The sequence below is a fragment of the Danio aesculapii genome, chromosome 14, assembly GCF_903798145.1.
Source record: "Danio aesculapii chromosome 14, fDanAes4.1, whole genome shotgun sequence".
NCBI lineage: Eukaryota > Metazoa > Chordata > Actinopteri > Cypriniformes > Danionidae > Danio > Danio aesculapii.
This window is the reverse complement of record NC_079448.1, coordinates 8,170,791-8,197,300: the sequence shown is the minus strand read 5'-3', so window position 1 is coordinate 8,197,300 and position 26,510 is coordinate 8,170,791. Positions and strand designations below refer to the sequence as shown.

The following is a 26,510-nucleotide window of genomic DNA, read 5'->3' as shown; positions in this document are numbered from 1 at the left end:
CGCTTTCGTCGAGACGAGCCCGGACAATGAGCGACTGGAGTGCTGTGCTTTTATCTGGTGCTCGTGAATGTGATGCAGCTGTGTGCTCATTAGAAGTCAGGTGATGGTGATCTTCGTGAGTGGGGGTCGTGAGAGCCTGACCAATCCATGACAATAACGCCATTGTTGAGGTTTTTTTTTTTTATTATTTTAGCAAATAAGAAAATAGTGAAAACAATTATTTGTTGTACTCTCCCATTTGTTGTATGTAAGTTTACCCAATATAAAATGAAAGTAAATTAAATTTTGTTAAAATTATATATTAAATATAAAATAAAATGTTAATTGAATTAAAATTAAAAATTAAAATAAAATATAAAAGAAAAGTAAAAGTAATTAAAATCATAAGAAATTAAATATATAATTAAATAAAAAAATTAAATAAACAAAATTAAACATAAAATTAAATATAAAAAAATTGAATAAATAAAATTTAAAATAAAATAAAAGAAAATAATAAAAATCAATAAAATCAAATATAATAAAACATGAAACAATGACAATAATATTAATAGAAAAAAAGTAATTAAATGTAGAATAAAATAAATTAAATAAAAAAGTCATTAAATATAAAATAAAATAAAATAAAATAAAATAAAATAAAATAAAAAAATAAAATAAAATAAAATAAAATAAAATAAAATAAAATAAAATAAAATAAAATAAATAAAATAAATAAAATAAAATAAAATAAAAGGTTTAAGACCCCTGATCTAAAAGACACTAGTACTATTCACTCTCTTTCGCCTTAATCCCTGATTTATCAGGGGTCGCCAGAGCGGAAACAACCACCAATTACTTTGGCATATGTTTTTGAGCTACAACCCAGCAACTCGTAAACCCCCAATGCTGGGAGACACTAGTACTAGTAATATGAAAAATAATGCTTGCCATAATGTCACATGGGCGACACGGTGACTCAGTGGTTAGCACTGTCGGCTCACAGCAAGAAGATCACTGGTTCGAGTCCAGTCTGGGTCAGTTGGCATTTCTGTGTGGAGTTTGCATGTTCTCCCAGTGTTGGCGTGGGTTTCCTCTGGATGCTTCGGTTTACCTCACAGTCCAAAGACATGCGCTATTGGTGAATTAAATAAGCTAAATTGGCCGTGGTGTATGTGTGTGAATGAGTGTGTATGGATGTTTCCCAGTATTGCAGCTGAAAGGGCATCCACTGTGTAAAACATGTGGTGGAAAAATTGGCGGTTCAGTTGTGACCCCTGATGAATAAAGGGATTACGCCGAAGGAAAATGAATGAATGAATAATGTCACATGTAGTTTTTGGCTCTCACCCTGTGGCAGCAGCCATAATGCAGCCTCCATCCTCTGCTAGAGCTCGACAGCAACCTGGACTATCATGGCTCATACCAAAGTTATGCCCCAACTCATGAGCCATAGTGGCAGCGATGCCCACAGCACTGTTAGAGTGGTCCTGCAGAAAGAGAGAGAGTTGTGGTTTCAACAAATGAAAAGTCTTGGCAATAAAAGAAAAAAAGAATGGAGGTAAAGTTACCGAATTGACTCCACCGGACTGGTATTCAGAACACATGGCTTTAAGAGGTGCCAGACCAATGATGGTGCCATGAAACGACACACCGCTATAAACACAACAAATATCAACTGTTTAAATACCAATACACTGTGGCAAAACCAATCCACTGACTAGATGAACAGACACAGACATATTTAAAGGTCCCATGAATGTTTTTTAGATGTTAGTATCAATATTGTTAGTTTTTAGGTTGCTACTGCACACCAAAACAGTGACAAAATTTGCGTTTAGAAGACCTAAAAAAGATCTGAAATAAACATGCAAAGCTTGTAGTTTGGATCAACGGTTTTACTCACATCCCCTCATACTTCAGCTTATCGTCAAATCTTCTGACCAATCAAATGCTTTCTAATGTCTGACATGCCCTGCCCTCTTCATGACGATTCTCATTTGATGCGCTTGAGCTCAACCACTCACACTCTCAACAAACCTCTATTGGCTGTTGTTTAAAAAGGGGAGGAGCTACACGATGTCCCACCCTCTCTTCGTATTTCAGTTGAGATGATGTACGTCAAACATCCAATAAAAATGAACATAACTTCATGGGACCTTTAAAGGGACGGTTCATCCCAGAATTAAAATATTGTTTACTTCTCTTCATGTCATTTCAAAACCGTATTACAGTATTTCATTTTACCTGAAGCTGAAAAGGAAATGAAACTATTAAATACGTGTTTTACATAAAACACAGTGTCGTAAATACTCGCAATTAAAAGTATCTTTTCTATGTTAAAAAGGCAGTTTTTGTCTCAACCATCTGAGATGAACAAAAACAGTTTCTATTTCTGCGTAGCCGCAACTGAACAACAGTATAAACTACTATGACAATGATCACCTCAGGTACTGATTATGGGCTTTATTCACTTCATAAATGTTCCCAGTGTGAGTTTAAACCCCATTTTGCATGACATTTACTCCCATACTGAAAGCAGCAGCAGATAGTTATGTAAGTTAGTTATAAATAAGTTATATAAGACAGTTATAAAGTTGTTCAATAGGTTAGAAGTGCAGTTCACTATTCTGGGCTTCTCAACGGTTGGTATTTAAATGATTCTGTTATGTCACGTCTGGTGGAGACAGTCAAATTGCTTGTTGCTGGAATGCTGTTACATTGGCATGAAAGCCTGTTTCCACCACTGAATTCTTATTTTTTTTAAAGATTGTAATTTTATTTCGGAGAATTGCGAGATACAAAGTCAGAATTGCAACTTTTTTTTATCTCAGAAATCTGACCTTAGCTTATGAAACAGAATTGTGACTTTTTATCTCAGAACTCGGACTTTTTAAACTGCAATTTTTTTCTCAGAATCTGAATTTATATCTTAGAATTGCAATTTTTTTATCTCAAAATTGTGAGATATAAGAATTATGTCAGAATTCTGAATACTTTTTTTATCTTTATAAGAACTTGTGAATTTATATCTCAGAATTCAGACTTTATAAATAGCAATTGCCACTTAATTTCATCGAATTGCAAGATACAAATGTCAGAATTCTGAATTCTTTTTATCTCAGTATTCTGACTTTATTTCTTAGATGTGATTTATATCTAACAATTCTAACTTTATATCTAACAATTCTGACTCATATTTTTGAGGTTTTATATCACAATTTTGCATTTGTGTCACACAATTCGGAGAAAAAAAGACACTATAAGCTTTTTTTAATGCTTTATTCAGTGACGGAAACAGTCTTCCTTACATTGGATGATATTAGGACACGGTGTTAATCACATAACATTACAAAAATCTGGATGACTAAGAATGGAGTACTTTTTCTATCCATTATATTTCATTATATTTTATATTAGTTTTTTGTAATTCCAACCCCATGTACTGGCTGCATATTGTTCAAAACTTCTCCATTTGCTTTCAAAACGAGGGAATGTGAGGTAGTGATTTTTGTTCAAAATGAGAAAAGAAAATAATGTCAGCTTCAAAGAAAGCCACAATAACCACATGAAGTTGCCAAAACCCAAAGCAAAAGAAAATCGCAACATTGAAACAGTTTTAATCCCTATTCATATCAAATTCAATGCAAGATTATTATGGGTATGTGATGGCTTCTGAATACAGTGGAAGAAATAAGTATTGAACACGTCATGTTTTTTTTCCTAGGAATAATATCTTTAAAGGAGATGTTTACATCCTTGGCTGTGTTTTGGATTATGTCTTGCTGAAATGTCCCCCCTGGTTTCATCTTCATCATTCTGCTAATGCAGATGTTAGACTGAAGCAGCTGATATTGATTTACAATGACGAAGGGCAGAGGATTGCTGAAGAACTACAGAGAGATTTCAGCTGTTGTCTGGGCTTTCACTGCCTTTCTACACCTCCCTTTCTTCATGTGTTCAATACTTTTTCCCTGTGTCATTTAATTTTATTACACATTACTTCATTTGTAAATGACTTAAGTTTGTTTTATTTCCATATATGGGTTTATTTGGTTGTTACCAACATCCGGTGAAAATTTCAAGTCATCAGCACCTTTATAAATATACTTTCTGAGAAAAATGGTGACGTGTTCAATACTTAATTTCCCCCACTGTGTGTTGTGAGGTGTGATTAAGACTGACGTTACTAGCTGAGCGTTGTCATTGGGCAGCAGTGGCAGCTGTTTCCTCCTCCAGGACAGGAAAGCACCAAGGGTGCTGTAGGGGTTGTCCGTCACATGGATCTTGTCTTGATCATTCCAGATTTCCAAGCGGATCAGAGCTACACGGATGTTCAGTGATTTATAATACTGGTGACACAAAAAAAAATCAGATACCAGTTCATATGTGGGTGTGTGATGAAAAGCTGTGTTTAATAGTGCGACCTTACCTTATCCACAAAGTTAGCCGCTTCAAGAAGCTTTGCTTTAGTCTTTTCAAGGTCTCGATTGTGATTCACAAACTGAAAAAGAGACATTATTAGAACGCATCAATCTGTGTTAAACAGGATGCAACATTGCAATGAAATAGAAGTTATTTAGAGTAAAATGAAAAAGAATAGAGAAACAAAACAGACATCGAATTTGACTTTTTTCATAGTATAATTTACATCGATTTTTAATTAAAGTTACTATAGTTATTCGGTGAAAAGTAATGAATAATTCTCATTTGCTGTTTGTTTAAAATTATAGGCTCTATTTTAACAATCAAGGCGCAAAGTCAAAAGCATCAAGGGCCTGTCCAAATCTACTTTTGCTATATTAGGCATGGAAAAATATGGTCTGTGCCCCAGCGCATGGTCTAACAAGGTTGTGCTTATTCTCTTAATGAGTTATGGATGTGTTTTGATTATAACGTGCAATAAACCAATCAGAGTCAGAGATTACATATTTATTATGGTTTGTTAAGTGCAAATATTTGTTTCAGAACTATTTCTAAATTCAGGTCTAATTTCCAGCAAACGAATAAATGAAGTAATAATAATGAAGAATAATAATGAATAATAATGATGTGTGGGCAAAAAACTGAGTTATATCCAAACACACGTCCTGTTCTTATGCCCCATATGGTGATGCATACATCTCCAAAACCTGACAGGTGGACAAATTTAAACTTGTTTTTATTAAAACGAATATAAATATGCATATAATAAACAACAATAATAACATTAAATATTATTATTATTTATTATTATTAAATATGATTAATAACACTAATAATAATAATAATAATAATAACAACATTATACAAATGCAAATTGAATAAACAAAAAAAAAGCCTGGACTTTGGATCAGGTTTAGTTGTTCAATGGCGCAGCCTATTTCAGTTCCTCCTAATAGGAACGCACCAACAATGCACCTTAACACACCTCCACTCCACAAAGTCCACAAAGTGACCCAAATGATTTGCTATTCAAACAACGTGGTGCAAAACGTGAAAATTACAGTTGTGCTGGTCTGAAAATTGCAACAAATGACGCCAAACACGTCTTACGCCTCATATAACTGTAATGTTTATTTTGAAAAAATTAAATAAAACCAGATTCTGCACACATTACAAAGTCCTGGCTACGGAGGAAGAGCATGCAGTATTTGACTGGCCTGCCTGCGGTCCTGATCTGTATCTAATAAAGAATGTGTGGTGCATTTTGAAGCGCAAAATTCGACAACGAAGACCCTGTACTGTTGCCCACCTTAAGACTTGTTCTCAGAAAGAATGGGACAAGAAAACACCTGAAACACTTCATCACTTGGTGTCTTCAGTCTCTGAACATCTTTTAAGAGTTGTGAAAAGGAATGGCAAAATTACAAATATGTAAATGTTTCACTGTACCAACTTTTTTAAAAATGTGTTGCAAGAACCAAAATTGGAATATATGTTTATTTTGAAAAAAATAATAATAATAATAAAACCACATTCTGTACACATTACAAAGTCCTGACTGCATAGGAAGAGCATACAGGTATTTGACTGGCCTGCCTGCAGTCCCGACCTGTCTCCAATAAAGAATGTGTGGCGCATTTTGTAGTGCAAAATTCGACAGCAAAGACCCTGTACTGTTGCCCACCTTAAGACTTGTTTGCAGGAAGAACAGGACAAAATTACACCTGAAACACTACATCACATCACATCACATCATTGCAAAAGTTTTTGAAAAATTAGTCAGTGACCAACTTAACCTGTTTCTAGACACAAATAACTTACTCTCAAATTACCAGTCTGGTTCAGAAAGCGACATAGCACTGTTTCTGCTACACTGAAGGTTTTAGATGATTTTTTACAGGAAATGGATTATAAGAATTATTGCACTCCTCTTTTTCTTGATCTTTCAAAGGCATTTGAAATGGTTGATCACACACTTTTAAATTACTCTTTAGCCCGGAGGGGTGTGTCAAACCAAGCTACCACTTATTTGTCCAACAAAACACAGTGTGTCCATAGGCCGGTTTGACATTTTTATCTTTAGAGGTGCCCAAAGGAGTGCTGCAGGGATCAGTTTTAGGACCTATATTATTTTCTATTACAATAATAACTTGTGTTACAACCTTCCAAATGTCTTTTATAATCTGTATGCTGATAATACAGTAATTTATTGTTGCTCCCCTTCACTTGTTCAGGCCATACAATCTTTACAGTCTGCTTTTAATATTGTTCAGTCTCGTCTTCAGGCTCTAAACCTTGTTTTAAATGCAGATTAATCTAAATGAATGATTTTTGCAAATCTTTCCACCAATTTTGCAGAACCAACCATTAACCACCGCCTAAAGTGAACAAATAAGTTTAGCGTCGAACTATAAGTATTTAGGCTTTTTTCTTGATCATGAGCTTTCCAAAGCAAATTTAGTTCGCAAATCGAGAGTTAAGCTTGATTCGAAATGGATTCTGCTTTTCTCGTAAACATTTGGTGTCTGCACCATTTTTACCACTGATTGACTATGGTGATGTTTTATATATGAATGCCTCAAACAAATGTCTTCAGCCCTTAAACTCTGTTTATTATAGTGCCCTGAGGTTTGTTACAGGCTGTCAGAGACTAACTCACTATTGCGAACTGTATGCGGAAGATGAGTGGTCTTCTCTGAATGTAAGAAGGTAAACCCACTGGATGACTCTGGTCTTCTTAGTCTGGAGCTTTTATACACAAGTTCCCTTCTTCATAGGTCAAAAAGCCAGTATGCGCTACGTTCAAGTAAAATTTATAATTTGACTGTTCCCCGGATCCGAACTAAAATAGGGAAGCAAGCCTTTTGTCATGTCACCCCCTCATCCTGGAATACTCTTCAGTCTGAACTAAAAATGTATGAGCTGATCCCAATTAAATCATTTCTATCCTTTATAACAACAAACAACAGTCCATTTCTCAATGTAGGTGTTTTTAACATATTGAAATGTGGTATAGCCGAATAACTAAGCTGTATTTTTATATTATATTTTATTTGTATACATTTTTTTTCATAAGTCGTGTGTTGTGAAATTTTTGAAAAAAAAAAACAAACAAAAAAAACTTTTAAAATCGTGAGGAACACATTAAATAATGTTTGTTGTATTCTCTGCGCTGAAATACAAGTGAAAATAAATTTAGAAATCCCTACTTTCTTTTTTAGTTGTGTTTTCCATACTGTCCCAACTTTTTTCTGATTTGGGATTGTAGTTTTGTGCTGTCTGCTGAAGTAAATCCACATTGAGGTGAATAAAATAAGATTTTACCTCAGCGTGGTCAGCCACCACCATCAGCTCCACGTATTTCATGCTACTGCTGACGTCTCTTCTCTCCTGCAGGAAGAGATGGACGAGATATGGATGAGTATGGGTTAATTTGATATGCAAGAGAAGAAGTGCTGAGTCAGCGCTTTTAAATCCGCGTTTATGAATTGAAATGCTGTGAGACGCCACTAATTGGGTATGAGGGATATCCTGTGTCTTTGGTGTGGGACAGACGCTCTATTCATGTTTGCCAATGTGAAGAACAATGCGTCCTTGGTTTAGTAGCACTTCAGTCAGCCCTTCATATTTATTTAAATAACAAGTTATGTTATCTGGTACTTTCCATAAATGGAACATGAAACAAAATACAACTATTTCCCCTCCTTAAGTTCAGGACATGTTCACTTTCATCCTACATTAATCCTATTATATAATTAATATATTCAATTACAGAATATTGAAATATATTCAATTAAATGAGGTTTTACCAGCAAAATGTGGCTCTAAATACAGATTTCTGGCAGATTTCTAGCTATACCGATTAAATAAATATTTAAGAATTACAAAAATTATCTGGACAACATATATTTTGATAAGCTACATATGTTTATATGTTATAAATATAGGCCTGCTGAGCAATTCCAGCATTATGGATGCGACATTTGCAGTGAAATCTCAAAACATAAATACACAGAGAAAGTCTATGTTAGCATTATACATCTGTTCATATTTTCCAAAACTACTAACCGAGGAGTTATGGGATCAGAAAAGTATCAATCTGTAAACATTTTTTTAATGTTTTAAAAGAGGAAAATAAAAAAAAGTTAGCGAGTTTGCAGTATACAACATACTTTGTAGAAATTCTGTGAATTAAACTGCACAAGCCAAAAGAAACAATGCTAATCAAAAGGATAAGAGTTGCTCTCTTTATAACAAAAAAGATTGATTTGATTTTATTTGACATTTTTGCATTTATGAGGAAAAAGCTTCATTATGGATGTGACATGTCTCTGTTATAAATGTGACAGATGTGAAATTGGCACTTGTGGGACTTTGGTAAATCAAATCTAATTGTTTGAAAACACTGACAGAGACATTTTTGAATATGTTTAAAGTACTGTAAAATGCAAGGCTACACAAAAAGCATAGAAGCTATTTAAATATTTAATATTTCATAGCGCTATCTCACTATTTTGGTGAAAACATAGCAAGGTGGATATTTGCATGGAATCACTCTACCGTACTTTAAAGGTCAAGAAAATGGTTTTCCAATCTTAAAATACATCTTCAGTAAATGTAAATGCATATATATAGTTGAAATTACATTTAAAGGCTTAACTAGGTTAATTAGGTTAACTAGGCAGGTTAGGGTAATTGTTCTGCAGAATATCAAAAAATATAGCTTAAAGAGGCTAATAACTTTGACCTTAAAATGGCTTTTAAAAAATTCAAAAACTGCTTTTATTCTAGCTGAAATAAAACAAATATGACTTTCTCTAGAACAAAAAATATTATCAGACATACTGTGAAAATTTCCTTGCTCTGTTAAACATCATTTGGGATATATTTAAAATAGAAATAAAAATCAAAAGGGGGCTAATAATTCTATTATATATATATGGTTGAAAATCTGAGCTCTATATATAAAAATATGATTCATGATTTATTTAAATTTATTGGACTAAATTTACTATTGGAATAATATATATATATATATATATATATATATATATATATATATATATATATATATATATATATATATATATATATATATATATATATATATATATATATATATATATATAGTCCAATAAATTTAAATAAATCATGAATCATATTCAATTAATACACAATTTATTTTAGTTTAAAATTATATATATATATTTTTAGGAACCCTACATAAAATAAAATTGTTTCTTAATATCTATTTTATTCTTGCAAAGATTAAAACATTGAACAATTGTGTAATTAAACAAAAACTATTTTAAAACCAATTTTTGTAAATAATAAAAATAACAATAATAATAATAATAATAAGCGTTTTTAATATTACTATTATAAGCAAACTCATTCAATGTAGTACATTTTTTATAATAAAAGTAATAACAAAATAACAACAATATTAATAATGATAATAAATGTTATTATAATTATAATCATTATAAGCAAACTCATGGCGACGCAGTGGCGCAGTAGGTAGTGCTGTCGCCTCACAGCAAGAATGACGCTGGTTTGAGCCTCGGCTGGGTCAGTTGGCGTTTCTGTGTGGAGTTTGCATGTTCTCCCTGCGTTCGCATGGGTTTCCTACGGGTGCTCCGGTTTCCCCCACAGTCCAAAGACATGCGGTATAGGTGAATTGGGTAGGCTAAATTGTCCGTAGTGTATGAGTGTGAATGAGTGTGAATGGATGTTTCCCAGAGATGGGTTGCAGCTGGAAGGGCATGCGCTGCGTAAAAACATGTGCCGGATAAGTTGGCGGTTCATTCCGCTGTGGTGACCCCAGATTAATAAAGGGACTAAGCCAGGGATGGGCAAACTCAATCCTGGAGGGCCGGTGTCCCTGCATAGTTTTGCTCCAACCCTAATCAAACACACCTGCTTGTAGCTTTCTAGTGATCCTAAAGACACAAATTAGGGAGTTCAGGTGTGTTTGATTAGTGTTGGAGCAAAACTCTGCAGGGACACTGGCCCTCGAGGATCAAGTTTGCCCATGCCTGGACTAAGCCGAAAAGTAAATGAATGAATGAATAAGCAAACTCATTCAACAGCTACCGCATGAATTTTGCGATGAAGTCTATATTATAACAGTATATAAAATCATTTAAAATGTTCATATTTAGCTTTAAACTGTTTAATATAGACCATTACATAGGTAAAAATCACCATTTTAAAGGCTATACAGACATTTATTTAACGCTTCTATGACTTATCTTATGCTAGGCTAACTTTCTGTTACATATTAGTAAAACTAAATGTGACTTTAAAGTTTAAAAATCATTCATGACAAGTGCTAATGAAAAGAATTTGACTATGAAGTAACCCCAATGTCAGTCAATAAACATTTTAGTATCTCTAGATTGGATTTTGCTGCAATCCCATGATCACTGACATTGTCTCATTGTATTACTCTACTTTGTCTGTATAGTCATGAACACACTTGTTTGTAGAGCAAGTAGTTTGACCATTTTCAAGTTCAAAATACTATCAAAAAATCTAGTTTAAAAAAAATCTAATATCTAAGTATTGCACTTGCTCAGAGTTTCTTTGCAAATCCTGTCCTGTGGATATGATTGTGTACGTTACTGAAACAGGCCTGTCAATAAATATCATTTGCTGAAATATGCAAACTGCTGAAAATATTTTTTAATATAAAGCAACCCAAAGTGAATCAATAAGCATTTCCTAAATAAAAAGTACTGGATCCAGGACTATCTCTATCTCTAGATTTAAGAAGGGTTGCAATCTCATGATCTCACCCTTTTGGTCCGTTGAGGCTTTGCCATGACATCAATCAGCTCCTGAAGGCTTTCAGTGTGATGCCCATCTCCATGGTGATGCCCGCAGGTGCCCGCCGGCAGCTTCAGCCTCCGAGCGTTGAACACAGCATGTCCCTGAGAGTGTGTTTGGTTAGCTAGCGGTTGGATCATGTAGCTCACGCTGTTATTGATGGTTATCAAGCCCCTGGGGATTGAAAAGACAACAAGTCTATCATCAAAAGCTTGGTTCAACTTTGAGATGATAAAGCAGAAAATCAGAGGTCATGGACATTTAAAACAAGTTGACAGGATGGAAAGCTCTCAGCTGGGTTTTGCACAGGAAGCTTAAAACGATCTTTATGCCGGATGGGAGGGTGAAGAAAGAAGGGAATCAAACCGATCTGATAGCCAACTTGTGTTATGCTGAACTGTTTTTTTCTTTAAGCAAAAGCAGATTTCCTTGCTTCCTGGATATAACAGTATTCCCCAAAACACACACACAGAACACTTCACAGATGTGCATCGACACCATATCAGTGAAAATGCTTCCACCACTCAAATGCAAGATGCAATATAAACAATAATGAGATGAAGAAACTAATATACAGTTACACTGTAAAGAATATCTGTGAATTAACAGTTTTCATATTAGGAGATTCTGTGTTTTCTGTTTGTTTAGGGTTGTGAATTGTATTATGGGATGTTGATCTCTGCTCTGTTGACTTTTGATGTTGAAAATTCAACTCTACAGTTCAACAAAGTGACTTTTATTGACATTTCAGTTGTTTGAAATAATATAATGCATTATATGTAGAGAAATAAGTCTGTAAAATAACAGAAAATGTACTGGCAGCTTATTACAAGGTTTCTGTAGCGTAATATACAACACCAATGATATGAATATGATGCCACAAGCTTGGCATATCTGTCTTTGGGAATTTTTGCCCATTCCTCTTTGCAGTACCTCTCAAGCTCTATCAGGTTGGATGGGAAGCGATGGTGTACAGCCATTTTCAGATCTTTCCAGAGATGTTCAATAGGATTTAGTTCTGGGCTCTGGCTGGGCTACTCAAGGACATTCACTGAGTTGTTGTGAAGCCACTCCATTGATATTTTGGTGGTGTGCTTTGGGTCATTGTTCTCCTGAAAGATGAACCGTCGCCCCAGTCTGAGGTCAAGAGCACTCTGAAGCAGGTTTTCATCTCTCTACATTGCTGCATTCATCTTTCCCTCCATCCTGACTAGTCTTCCAGTTCCTGCTGCCGAAAAACATCCCCACAGCATGATGCTCCCACCACCATGCTTCACTGTAGGGATGGTATTAGCCTGGCTATGAGCGGTGCCTGGTTTTCTCCAAACGTAACGCCTGGCATTCACTCCAAAGAGTTCAATCTTAGTCTGATCAGACCAGAATATTTAGTTTCTTATGGTCTGACAGTCCTTCAGATGCCTTTTGGCAAATTCCAGGTAGGGAGTGGCTTCCGTCTGGCCACTCTACCATACAGGCCTGATTGGTGGATTGCTACACAGATGGTTGACCTTCTGAAAGGTTCTCCTCTCTCCACAGAAGAAAGCTGGAGCTCAGACAGAGTGACCATTGGGCAATTGATCACCTCCCTGACTAAGGCCCTTCTCCACCAATCACTCAGCTTAGATAGCCGGCCAGCTCTAGGTAAAGTCCTGGTGGTTCCAAACATCTTCCACTTACGGATGATGGAGGCCACTGTGCTCATTGGAACTTTCAGAGCAGCAGAAATGTTTCTGTAACCTTCCCAAGCCTTGTGCCTCGAGACAGTCCTGTCTCGGAGGTTTACAGACAATTCCCTTATATTCATGCTTGGTTTGTGCTTTGACATGCACCGTCAACCCTGGGACCGTATATAGACAGGTGTATGCCTTTTCAAATCATGTCCATTCAACTGAATTCACCACAGGTAAACTCCAATTAAGCTGCTGAAACATCTGAAGAATGATCAGTGGAAACAGAATATACCTGAGCTCAATTTAGAGCTTCACAGCAAAAGCTGTGAATACTGATGTACATGTGATATTTCAGGTTTTTTAGTTTTAATAAATTAGCAACAATTTCAAAATCTTTTTTCACATTGTCATTATGGGGTATTGTGTGTAGAATTTTGAGGAAATAAATTAATTGAATCCATTTTGGAATAAGGCTGTAACATAAAAAATGTGAAAAAAGTGAAGCGTTATGAATACATTCCGGATGCACTGTATGACTTTAAACTTTTAAAAAATAATAACAAATGTCACTTTCTTTTTGTACTTTTAAAGGTTAAACAATGTTGGAAGAAAGATCAAGGACCATTATATATATATATATATTTCTCAACAGATTTTTTTCCCGCTTTCAAACATTTCTTCATTTATGAAAGTAATTCCATATTTATAAATATAGAATTAAGTTCAAAAATGAATAACAGTTGAAAGGGGGAAAATCAGATTTCAGTTTAGCATTTTCTTTTTCTCCCAACATTTGTTTAAATTATTTAATTATATACCTGCCCGCACTATTAATTATTTATATATATATATTTTTTTATATATAGTTATTTATTTATTTGCATATTTATTTATTGTTTTATTTATGCAGGAATTAATGGATTTATTTTCTCAAATTTTATTTATTTATTTTTATTTTTTATTGTTTTTGCAGGTTCCGTCCTCCACAGAAGCAAGATAAAAACTCTAAGTAAGAAACGCAATGATATTAAAACAAAATAAATTCATAAATAAAGAAATGAAAGAATGAATGAATGAATCAATGAATGAATGAATAAATAAATAAATAAATAAATAAATAAATAAATAAATAAATAAATAAATAAATAAAGCTGTGGTTGAAGTTTACACTATAAAAAAGATTTAGGGCTTGACATGTCAAGTGACTCCTCCCTTGTTTTTTAAAGTAAAATAGCCAGTTTTCATGTTTCAGTTATATTGACGTAATCAAAATTGTTGATCCATATTGGCAGAAGAGAATAAACATTTTATTAATTGTTTTATTAATAATCAAAAGGATACCACATGCCACATCCCATAAAAAAGGGCATGACTACATTTGCACACATCTCAAGTCAGGATTTGGTTTCTGAATGTCTGACTTTTAAAATACTTCTAAAGTCTGATATGAATCATTATATGCCCTTGTAGATTTGGCCAGAGCAGCACATTTTAATTTTTGGATGAACTACCCCTTAAGAGATTCCTCAAAAGTCAACTAAATGCTTGCTTATCTATTGAAACGTCTGCAAAAACAAACATTAAAAAAAATAAAACGTTTCCATGTTGGTGGATTCCTTCACCGCAGCTGTGAAAATCATCTGGAAGGACACGTGTGTATACTCTACAGTTTCCCTCTTCTCCAATCAAACCCAATTCACTCAAGCTGTGCTGGATTAAATATGTCCATCGATCTTTTTGGACGTCCGTCAATGCGTGTCTGTTCACTCAGAAAACTGAGACTCTGAAGGAGTGCGAGTGCTCAACGGGACTCTATACATCTACCCTCGGCCCACTCATAAACCCAGAGACCCGGCACCACTGCTGCTCCAGTGAACTCTCTAAACTCACTTCCTGGGACAATAAACTGTAACTTTTGTGCAATGAGGACACATTCTTTTCATGCAAAAATCAAGTTTTGAATGTTATTTTAGGAAACTTGAACTGAAAATAAACAGTTAACAGTCCCAAACCAGTAACTAGTAGGGAAACAATAACCCATTCTAGAACAATCCTCAAAAATACCCCTATCTAATAAGTTAAAAATGAGTCTTTTTAAAAAAGGAGTGACTTTTATTGACATTTTAGTAGTTTTAAATAATATAATGTATAGTATATAAAAAAAATAAGTCTGTAAAATAACAGAATATGTATTTTCTGTATCGTTTTTGTATCGTAATATACAACACCAACCTTTTATGTTGTGTTAAACGTTAATAAAAGTCACTTTTTCAAATTTTTCAAGGTTAAAAGTTGGAAGAAAGTTCAAGGTCCCATAATGCAATTCAAAAGGATAAAAACTAAAAACATGAATCACATTTTTTTTTTTTTACATTGTATATATGATATACAGTAGAAGTCAGAATTGTTAGCCCCCCTGAATTATAAGCCCCGTCTATTTTTTCCCCAATTTCTGTTTAACGGAGAAAAGATTTATTCAACACATTTCTAAACATAATAGTTTTAATAACTCATCTCTAATAACTGATTTATTTTATCTTGGCCATGAAAACAGTAAATAATATTTTACAAGATATTTTTAAGACACTTCTATACAGCTTAAAGTGACATTTAAAGGCTTAATTAGGTTAATTAGGTTAACTATGCAGGTTAGGCTAATTAGGCAAGTTATTGTATAGCGATGGTTTGTTCTGTAGACAGTCAGAAAAAATATAGCTTAAAGGGGCTAATAATTTTGACCTTAAAGTGGTGTTTAAAAAAAAATTTAAAACTGCTTTTATTTTAGCCGAAATAAAATAAATAAGACTTTCTCTGGAAAAAAAATATATTATCAGACATACTGTGAAAATTTCCTTGCTCTGTTAAACATCATTTGGAAGATTTTTTTTTAAGAAAAAAATTCAAAGGGGGGCTAATAATTCTGAATTCAACTGTATACATGAAAATGTGAATATTAAGTGTCTATAAATTAAGAAAGTTCTTACTTTCCATAGAATAAAAAATCTTGCTTAAAAGTCTTTATCTCGTTTTATATATATATCATATACAGTGCAGTTTATATATATATATCATATACAGTGCAGTTTTTATCTTTTATTTTCTCCAAATAATGAAAAGGTCTCAAATCAAGAAGCATTTGCTAAACAAACAATATTGTCTTGTTTACAGCAATAATATGTTAAATGTAAGTGAATTTTTATTTTGAAATCGAAAACAAGATTATTTCGCTTACCCCACAGGCTGACAATTTTGCTTGTTTTAAGTAAAAATTCACTTAATTTTGACTCATTATTCCTGAAAACAAGAAAATATATGTTTTGCTTGTCTAGAAAATGTGTCTTGATTTAGGAATTATTAAATATTTGGACCCGAAACAAGATAAAAACTCTAAGTAAGAAAATATTTTGTTTTGCAGTACAATGACAGCAAAACAAAAAGAAATGAACAAATAAATAAATAAAAGCTGCTGTTGAAGTCCCACTGAATTAAAATGCACAGCTTTAAGGAGTCTACTTAATTGTTCACTTAATTGCTCTGAGAAGATTTTTGGAGTAACATGTTTGAATTTTTGCAGCACATAAATTACGTTGCTCCAGCTAGCTTACTAGAAGGTGGAGCTTGTCATACAGATCGCTTGTCATACAGATCACTTAATTGTTTACTTAATCTTAATTGCTATGAGCGGACAAACTTTAGATTTTTGAAGTAAAATGTGTTTACGGTCAGCTTTGACTATGTTTACGGTGTTTAAGTCTTTGTGGAACATAAAATACATTGCTTGAGTTACATTTTGTTGCACATTTCAGACGACAAGTCCACTAGAGGGCGCTGTCCATATTTTTTTGAGTTTGAAATATGTTATTTATTGAACATTTTATTTTTACATTTCAGATACACGTTCTTCTTGTACACGCCCATTAAAAGGAAGAGCTTGTCATACAAGTCACTTAATTGTTTACTTAATATTAATTGCTCTGAGTAGGCAAACTCTAGCTTATTGAAGTGAAATGTGAAAAAATGTTCTGCTGAACATATAATACGTTGCTCCAGTTACCTTTCGTTGCACGTTTCAGATGGCACGTCCACTAGAGGGCGCTGTACATATTTTTCAAATTTGAAACACGTCACTTAGGGTACATTTTGTTTTTACATTTCAGATACACGTTCTTCTTGTACACGCCCACTTGAAGGCGGATCACGCCCACTTAAAGGCAGATCCCCAGTGAACCACTGACCTAAACCCTTCCCAAAACCCAACCAATAGAGTTTTCAAATCCAAACATAAGAGAAAAGTGCATGTGACTATGTAGTTTTACCATGATTTTACATTGTTTTAATGTCTTTTGTGAAACCATGTTTTACTATACTTGAACACAAGTGCTCTGCATTACAAGTAAAACACTGTACAAAGTGATCTATTGAGCAAAAAACTGACCTACGCCAGAAAAGATGGCCAAACATATTCAATTACTTCTTTTCGGTTAAGTGCCTTTATTAATCTGGGGTCGCCACAGAGGAATGAACCGCCAACTTATCCAGCACGTTTTACGCAGTGGATGCCCTTCCAGCCGCAACCCATCACTGGGAAACTTCCACACACACTCATTCACACTCATACACTATGGACAATTTAGCCTACCCAATTCACCTGAACCACATGTCTTTGTACTTGTGGGGGAAACCGGAGCACCCAGAGGAAACCCACATGAACGCAGGGAAAACATGCAAACTCCATACAGAAACGCCAACTGACCCAGCCGAGGCTCGAACCAGCGACCTTCTTGCTGTGAGGTGATAGCGATACCTACTGCGCCACTGCGTTACAAAATCGTTAAGTAGTTTTTTGGTATTTATTTGGTGTTTTGCAAAGAGCAGCACAAAAATAATCCTTCATTCCTCAATAAAATGTCCCTGTAAATATCATTAGTGTGAAAAGGACTAAAAATTACTGTCGTCATACTGCCCCCTAGCGTGATTTAAAAACCTGTCCACTAATCTTCAGATTATTATCTTTTATCACGAAAGAGATAGTTCACCCAAAGACGAAAATGCACTCACAATTTACTTAACATCAAGTGGTTCTATACACTGAGTTTCCTTTTTCTGTTGAACACAATACAGCACATTGAGATAAATGCTAACAACCTGCAACCATTCACATCTATAGTGAAAAAAAAACAAATACCATGGGAGTGGGCGTTTTTCAAAATTAAAGTCTTAATTAAAGTCTTTTGTGTTTAATAAAAGTAAGAAACTCAAATAGGTTTTTGACAACAAGTGAATGATTATCACAGAATTTTTGTGTGAACTATCACTTTAAAATTTCATTTTTGAGTGAACAACATTTAGATGCTGATAAATCCAAGTATGCTAGTAGAAGTTCTAAATGACAGGGGATTTAGTAGCCAAAGTGACTACTGAGTCAAAAACTAACTTATGAATACTGATTACAAACATTTTGAATGAAATGTCTATTGAACATATTTGTATGAGATCTGCTCTGGTTCTTACCTGAGTCCAGCACAGGTGCTGATGACCACACTCGACCCCTCGGTCTCTTTGACAGACCCATGATAATAGCAGTGATCCTGAAAAACAAGACAACATGATATCAGTTTAGTTCAATTCAATTCATCTTTATTTCTATAGCGCTTTTACAATGTAGATTGTGTCAAAGCAGCTTCACATAGAAGATTATAGTAAACTGAAACAGTGTCAGTACAGTTTTCAGCATTGAAGCTCAGTTTAGTGAACACTTTATTATGATGTTCTCCTTTAGACATTCTGTTGACTAGAAGTAACTTTTCAGCTACATGTCAACTAGCATTTCTAATTACTAAAACTGGTTGCTAATTCTCTAGAAAGAAGTAGTTGATATGTAGATGCAAAGCTTTAGTTCAACCAAAAATGAAAATTCTGTTATTATTTACTCACTCTCACGTTGTTCTTAGTCCTTGCCCTGAGAACTTCGTTCATCTTCAGAACACAAATTAAGATATTTTAAATGAAATCTGAGAGCTCTCTCATCCTTTAAAGATAGCAATGGTCCTGAGATGTTTAAAGTCCAGAAAAGGAACCAAAAACTTTATCAAAATATTCAATGGGTCTTTAGTGTAAACATGTAAACATGTTTCATATGTTCAACTGTAAACATATGAAGCTCTATAGACAATGACCAAAAAAAAAGTGTTTTTACAGTGTGCCCTTATGGGGCATTCACACTGGACGTTCGCTTCGAACGCACTTAAAAAAAAAAATGCTTCATTCGCAAGTGAAATTTGCTTCAATTATGCAGAAAATTTGGTACATTTGTACGTGAAATTCACTTCATTCGCGCGGGAAATCCGCTTCATTCATTCGCTTCATTTGCATGAGAAATTTGCTTTATTTGCATGTAAAATTCACTTGAAATTCACTTCATTCGAACTGGTAATTCACTAAAAATTCCTTTTATTTGCGCATGAAACTTGCTTCATTTGGCCGTGAAAAAATTGCTTGAAAACTTTGTGCAAGATTCGCTTGATTCGCTTAAAATTTGCTTCATTTGCACAGAAATTCTCTTCATTCATTCGCTTCGAACAATTTGCTTGAAATTCACTTCATTCACGTGGGAAATTTCCTTCATCCGAAATTTTGCTTCATTTGTGCGTGAAATTTGTTTCATTCGGGCGGGAAATTCACTTGAAATTTGCGTGTAAAATTCCCTTCATTTTCATGTAAAAATGTAATTAATTCGTGCGTAATCTTCAATTCATTCGTGCGTGAAATTCGCTTCATTTGCGCGGGAAATTCTCTTCATTCATTCGCTTTGAAAAAAATTGCTTGAAATTCACTTCATTCACGTGTGAAATTCGCTTCATTTGAGTGTTAAATTCACTTCATTCGCATGTGAACTTCAACTTATTCATGTGTGAAATTTGCCTCATTCGCATGGGAAATTTGCTTCATTCGTATGTTAAATTTGTTTTATTTGCCCGTGAAATTCACTTACAGCAGATGTGAAATTGCTTTAGCTTTGTTGCAAAATGGCTGACATGGATTTTGCTGAGAGGCTAGCTGTGCTTTATGAGCTATGTGCTACCAGAGCAAACTCCTTATTAGTTACATGGCATGAATTTTCACCAAAGTTCAAATGTTTCAACTCAATGCGTCACATAGCCGAAACGCTCAAATAGCACCACGTAAATCACATGACCCACACAGCAGGGTGTCTACTGCGTCTTTGCATCGACTTAACATGGAAATCACTCATGCTTAAAGTACGCAAGAAATCAAAACTAACTATACTGATTTTGTAAGATCACATTGCTAGTCTTTTTAGTCAACAATTCATCTGTGCATGTCTTTGTAATGGAAATTGTAGAATTGAAATCTGAAAATGCTCTTCCTGATTGATTTCAGTTTAATTCTCAGATTACGCCTTCCTGAGGTATTGGGCGTGGCTAACATACTTGATCACGCCCCTCCAACTGTCAGTGCTATGACAACAAACAGAAATGGTAAGGAGAAGGAGTCTGTTTGGTTGTAATAACTCTCTCGAAACCCTTTTCCCGATTTTTCTGAATGAAATGCCTTCTTTACTACATCCAATCAGCTCGCAGTATAGGAAAAAAAAGTCACACCCACTTTTTGCTCATTTTATATTCTGTTTCTCTAGGAACTGCATAACAATACGGGGAAAAAAGTGGTCACAGCTTCCGGTTTATGCAGACTTTAACGCTTCATTCGCATTTAGTGTGAACGCACTCTTACAGTCTCTTGGTGTTCAAAGGTGCTCTTGGAGCTTCGTCTGTTTACAATTGAACTATTGAAGTCACATGGAATTGTTTGACAATGTTTTCAGTTCCTTTTTTGACTTTGAATATCTCTAGACTATTGCTTTCTATGGAGGGTCAGAGAGCTCCTGGATTTCATCTAAAATATTTTAATTTGTGATCTGAAGATGAATGAATTGTATGGGGGAGTCACAGAATTAAATTTTGTTGTGAACTAACCCTTTAAGGTATAATATCTAAAGGGGATCAAGACTACATTGACAACATGAAGTGTTCAAGTTTTATAAAGAAGTGAATAATTCCAGCACTCACCCTGATGGAAGGTCTGGAAAACTGCCGATTTCCATTTGTATCGTACCATATTTCTTGATATTCTGAGGAGAACAGCTCCCTATGAAACACACACACACACACATGCACACACAATGACGAAATGACCCAGCTATATGTTTAATCAGAGCACAGCTGGTACATAACCAGACAACTTCCATCACTTGCATGAAGGAAAAACATAAACATTTCCAACTTCTTTCCATTCCTTCCCTGGAGTCGCACATGAATCAAGATTTGATTTCTATCAGATGTAGTTTGTTGGAGAGAAGAAACTGAGAAGCTTTACGGGTTGAGAATTTCCAAGGGTTTCTGAACACAGAAAATGGCTGACAGTGTGAAGACTCTTTCCTTTAATGGCATTGAGCTCGTTAAATATTCATCTGAAGTGAACGATTGCTTTGAAACCAGAGATACCATAAGCGTGAGCACTGAAACAAAAACACTAAGTGCTAAATATTTCATTTCACCCAACAAAATCAACAAATGATTTTCACTATGACTGTTTCATGTAAAGCATGGGGTTTTCAAACTGTGGGGCGCGCCCTACCAGGGGGGGGGCAGCACCTATTAAGGGAGGCGAGAGAATTTGAGACATGCACTCAAGTAAATTATAATGACGATTTTTATGAGTTCAGTAGAGTGAATCTGATTAACGTTAGCTCCACAGCTAACCATCAGGCACCTGTAGAGTTTATGTGTTCCAGTAAAATATATACAAATAAAAGGACTGGGTGCTTTTTAAAACGAATGACAGTGAATAAAAATAAAACCAGTGAGCCGTCTGATAAAAAAGTGCCCTTCTCAATCAAATCAGCAGGATGCCCTTCTGTATCTTTCACTTACTTTGACGACACTACTGACTACGCTTACATGGACTTCTGTAATAGTTATTTGCCTTAATCTGAATAGGACAATAGTATGATTAAGGTGTTTACGTGAAGTGCTTTTTGAATGTTGCGTCACCAGGCTATCCACGTTTCCTGCATGTAAAGTCACATGTAATTTTGGGTGTTTCATCGTTAATTTTTCGACTTTAACTGCAGTTCAGCAGTTTCACTTTCACTCATGAACATTTCATTCATGCCCCCATAACAAACTGGAGTATAAGACGCAAATATGGAGTAAGAACTGGTGGAAGAGTGTTGTTTTAATGGAATTTGATACCGCACGCCGAACGGAAAGAAAAAATCTTCCGCATTTCATGATGTGTGTGTGTGCGGTGCTTTACTGACAGCCGTGTGTGTGGATTTTATTGCAAAATGCAGCGAAAAGTCCTACATGATGGTAATAGTTTGATTGCGGTGTTTACTTCAATAATGTCACTAATTTATGCATACTCTACGTCTTAATTCCATTTATGTTTAGGTAAGTTATGACTTTAGTTGGATTAAGGTCATCAAAAATCGCTGTTTACATGGTAGACTCTTAATCAGAGTATTGTCTTAATCATATTAAATTATTTTTGCCCTAAACGTATTTAATGTTCGACTCAACCACACCGTCAGGGCTCTGCGAACTTGGATTTGCAAAGCAGCATTTTCTCTATGTACGTACATCAAAAGCAAGTATGCTATGGCTCACGCTTATTGACAGTGGAAGATGATTTACGGTTAGTCATGTCAGGAGTCCAACCACAGATTAGCATGTTGTCCTCACAGAAACAGGCTCGGCCATCACATTGATTCAGGTAAGCTGTATATTTATGTTTCAATGTAATAATTGCTAGGCGACACAGGGGCGCAGTAGATAGTGCTGTCGCCTCATTGCAAGAAAGTCACTGGTTCGAGCCTCGACTGGGTCAGTTGGCATTTCTGTGTGGAGAAACCCCACCCAGCCGCAACCCATCACTGGGAAACATCCATACACTCTCATTCACACACACATTCATACACTATGGACAATTTTAGCATACCCAGTTCACCTATAGAGCATGTCTTCAGACTGTGTGGGAAACCGGAGCACCCGGAGGAAACCCATGCGAACACGGGGACAACATGCAAACTCCACTCAGAAATGCCAACTTCTAGCTGTTAGGTGACAGTGCTACCCACTAAGCCACCGTGCCGCCATGTAAATATATCAATGTAAATATTTTTACTTTTTTTAACTTAATATTATTACATTCTCAGAAGAGTAAAAATAGCAAACAGTAATGTAAACATGGTAAACATTTATTTAAAAGACTCAATTACGATCTTTATTTATAAAATTTGTAAAAGTTACTGAATAAAACAATTCAAATGAATTCCCAGTAAGTGCAACCTGATGTTATTGTCCCATTAGTGGGTTTGTAACACCTTGTTTATGCAAAATGCATTGTGAAACAACTGAAACTGTCGTCTACCACTTAAAAACGCAACAGTTTGACATGCTAAATAAATCTGTCCAAAGCAAACCACACATTGTGCTTTCTCATCCAAATAAATCTCCAGCGTCTGCCCCTCTTTGTTTAAATTATTGACCCCAACATACTTGAACACTCTGTACATGATCCAGATTCACTGGACCACGACCTCTATCGCCCTCCCCCAGGAACACCCACCAGGCTGCACAAGTCTGCACTGGCCCCGCAGGACCCTGGATCTCTGCCAGGGAGAAACTGTGTCATGACACGAGCGCAGAGAGACCCTCAGAGACATTCCACCATATGATGATGGTCTTAAAAATAAATACACGCTGCAAGAAATGCTATCACACGAGAGTCATTTGAGGTCATATAAGCAGAGTTAGCAGTGTCAACATACATTTTACGGTTCAGATCCTATCCAAAACATGCTAATATAAAGGTCTGGATAAAAGCTGGCACAGTTTGATGAGAACCTTTCCATTGCAGTTATTACAGTATTAAAGGTTATTTATGATATCTGCTAAATGTAAATGTTATGTAATTTTGAATATTAGATCACCTACCCTAATAAAAAAAACAGTAAAAATGCTACCGTAAAAATGTTACCTGGTTAACAGGTAAGTTTAATATATTCAGTAAATGATTTCACTTATCCAGGAATTCCCTGCATGACACTTCGTTTGTTATGCTTTTTTTGTTGACTGGTAAAAAAAAAACTGTAAAAATGTTACAGTAAAAATCCATAACCAGGTTAAAAGTTATATTTATATATACATGGTAAATAATCATAAATTTACTTTCCCAGAGTTCCCTGCATGACACTTCTCTTTTTTTGTTGACTGGTAAAAGCTGTAAAAATGCTGCCTTAAAAATACATAACCTGATTAACTGTTAGTTTCTTAATATATACGGTGAATAACCGTAAATTCACTTTCCCAGAATTCCCTGCACGACACTTCACTTTTTATGTTTTTTTGTTGACTGATAAAAAATAGTCACAATTAATGTTGTGGTCCGTTTGTTGAATTAAGTTACATTGCATCTACATGCCAACTAATTCTCATTAGACTATAAGTAGACTGTTAGGTTAGGGTTAGGGTTAGTGTAAGTTGACATGTACTTGCAAAGTTTCTTATAGTCAGTTAAATGTCTGTTGAAGGAGCAGCATCAACAGATATTAAGCAGACAGTCTACTAATACTCAAATGGACCATCAAAATAAAGTGTTACCAAAAAAACTGCAAAAATGCTACCGTAAAAATCCATGATTAACAGTTAGTTCATTATATACAGTAAATAACTGTAAATTAACTTTCCCAGAATTCCCTGCATGACACTTCACTTTTTATGCTTTTTTTGTTGACTGGTAAAATATATATTTTTAAATGCTACCCTAAAAATCCGTAACCTAGTTAACAGTAAGTTTAATATATACCGTGAATAACCGTAAATTCACTTTTCAAGAATTCTCTGTATGACATTTCACTTTATATGCTTTTTTTTGTTAACTGGCAAAAAATGTGTAAAAATGCTACAGTAAAATCCATAACCTGGTTAACAGTCAGTTTCCCTAATATATACGGTGAATAACTTTAAATTTACTTTCCCAGAATTCCCTTCTTGACACTTTGCTTTTTATGCTTTTTTTTTTGTTGTTGACTGGTAAAAATATATATTTTTTAAACACTACCGTAAAAATTCAAAACCAGATGACCTGCCAGTTTCCTTTATATATACGGTAACTAACCATAAATTTGCAGCATCCTAGCTAGCTCAGTTAGATAAATGACAGCCTTCCCGGTGTATACTGTTTTTCCCAGTACTGGGTTCAAGAAGGACATCCGCTGCGTAAAACATATGCCGGAATAGTTGGCGGTTCATTCCTCTGCAGTGAACTCTGAAATAGAGACTAAGTCGAAGGAAAATGAACGAATAACCATAAATTCACTTTTCCAGAATTCCCTGCACGACACTTCACTTTTTATGCGTTTTTTGTCGACTAATAAAAAAACCTGTAAAAATGCTACAGTAAAAATCTGTTTATTCATTCATTCATTTTCTTTTCGGCTTAGTCCCTTTATTAATCTGGAGTCGCCACGACGGAATGAACCTCCAACTTATCCAGCATATGTTTCACGCAACGAATGCCCTCCCAGCTGCAACCCATCTTTGGGAAACACCCATACACTCTCATTCACACACATTCACTACGGAAAATTTTAGCTTACCCAATTCACCTATACCGCATGTCTTTGGACTTGTGAGGGAAAATGGAGCACCCAGAGGAAACCCACAGTGACTTTCTTGCTGTGAGGCAATAGCACTACCTACTGTGCCACCGCGTTGCCAGTAAAAATTTGTGACCTGATTAACAGTCAGTTTCCCTAATATATAGGGTGAATAATTGTAAATTAACTTTCCCAGAATTCCCTGCATGACACTTCACTTTTTATGCGTTTTTGTTGACATTATTATATTTATTTTAGTTTTTTAGCACAATAAAGCTTTATGTTACATCTAATGTTAATAATAATGTTTACTGTATTACTTCAATTGTATGTGTGTTACCATGATGGTATTAATAGCTGTGTAAACGACACTGAACTTGTGGGAAAAGTTATTTGTGATGAGGCTTTGGTTCATTGTGAATTTCTCATTACAAAATGCTTATCGTTGTGTTTTTGTCTGTTACAAAGTCAGGCTGTGTAGATGTTGTTCAAACTACTAATTTAAAATGAACTTAACACAATTATTGCGATTTTTTTGGAACAACTGAATTGTTTTATGTTCAATCCACTTTAATTTGTTAAGTTCACTTAATCGATTTCTGTTGGACCAACATAAATGAATTGTTTGGAACCCTAATTTTTTTTTACAGTGTAGCTCTTGGGAAAATGGATTAATGAAATACAGTAATTTACCGTAAAATTTAGAAATGTATTTTACGTTCCTACCATATTTTAATGGTTATATTAAAACTACAACAACAGCTACATTTTGTTACTGTAAATTTTACAGATTCGTTTTTACAGTGTAGCTCAAGTAATTACAAATCAGAAGTCGTAAGAAGAAGACGTTTTTTTAATTAAAGATTAACATTTGTAACATTTGTTGATTGTAAGGACATTTTTCAGAGAACTATGATCCTATA

General features: G+C 34.8%; 1 protein-coding gene across 1 annotated transcript in view; it reads right to left on the bottom strand.

Moving 5' to 3' along the window:
• adam19b (ADAM metallopeptidase domain 19b) overlaps positions 1-26,510 on the bottom strand; it is a 68,105-nt gene that overhangs the window by 22,956 nt on the left and 18,639 nt on the right. The window contains exons 4-11 of the mRNA XM_056471997.1: positions 20,993-21,071; positions 18,417-18,493; positions 11,205-11,409; positions 7,729-7,794; positions 4,412-4,483; positions 4,165-4,331; positions 1,551-1,635; positions 1,330-1,469 (exon numbers count right to left, since the gene is read on the bottom strand). Of these exons, the coding sequence (XP_056327972.1) occupies positions 1,330-1,469; positions 1,551-1,635; positions 4,165-4,331; positions 4,412-4,483; positions 7,729-7,794; positions 11,205-11,409; positions 18,417-18,493; positions 20,993-21,071 (891 nt within the window). The remainder of the gene's footprint in view (positions 1-1,329; positions 1,470-1,550; positions 1,636-4,164; positions 4,332-4,411; positions 4,484-7,728; positions 7,795-11,204; positions 11,410-18,416; positions 18,494-20,992; positions 21,072-26,510) is intronic.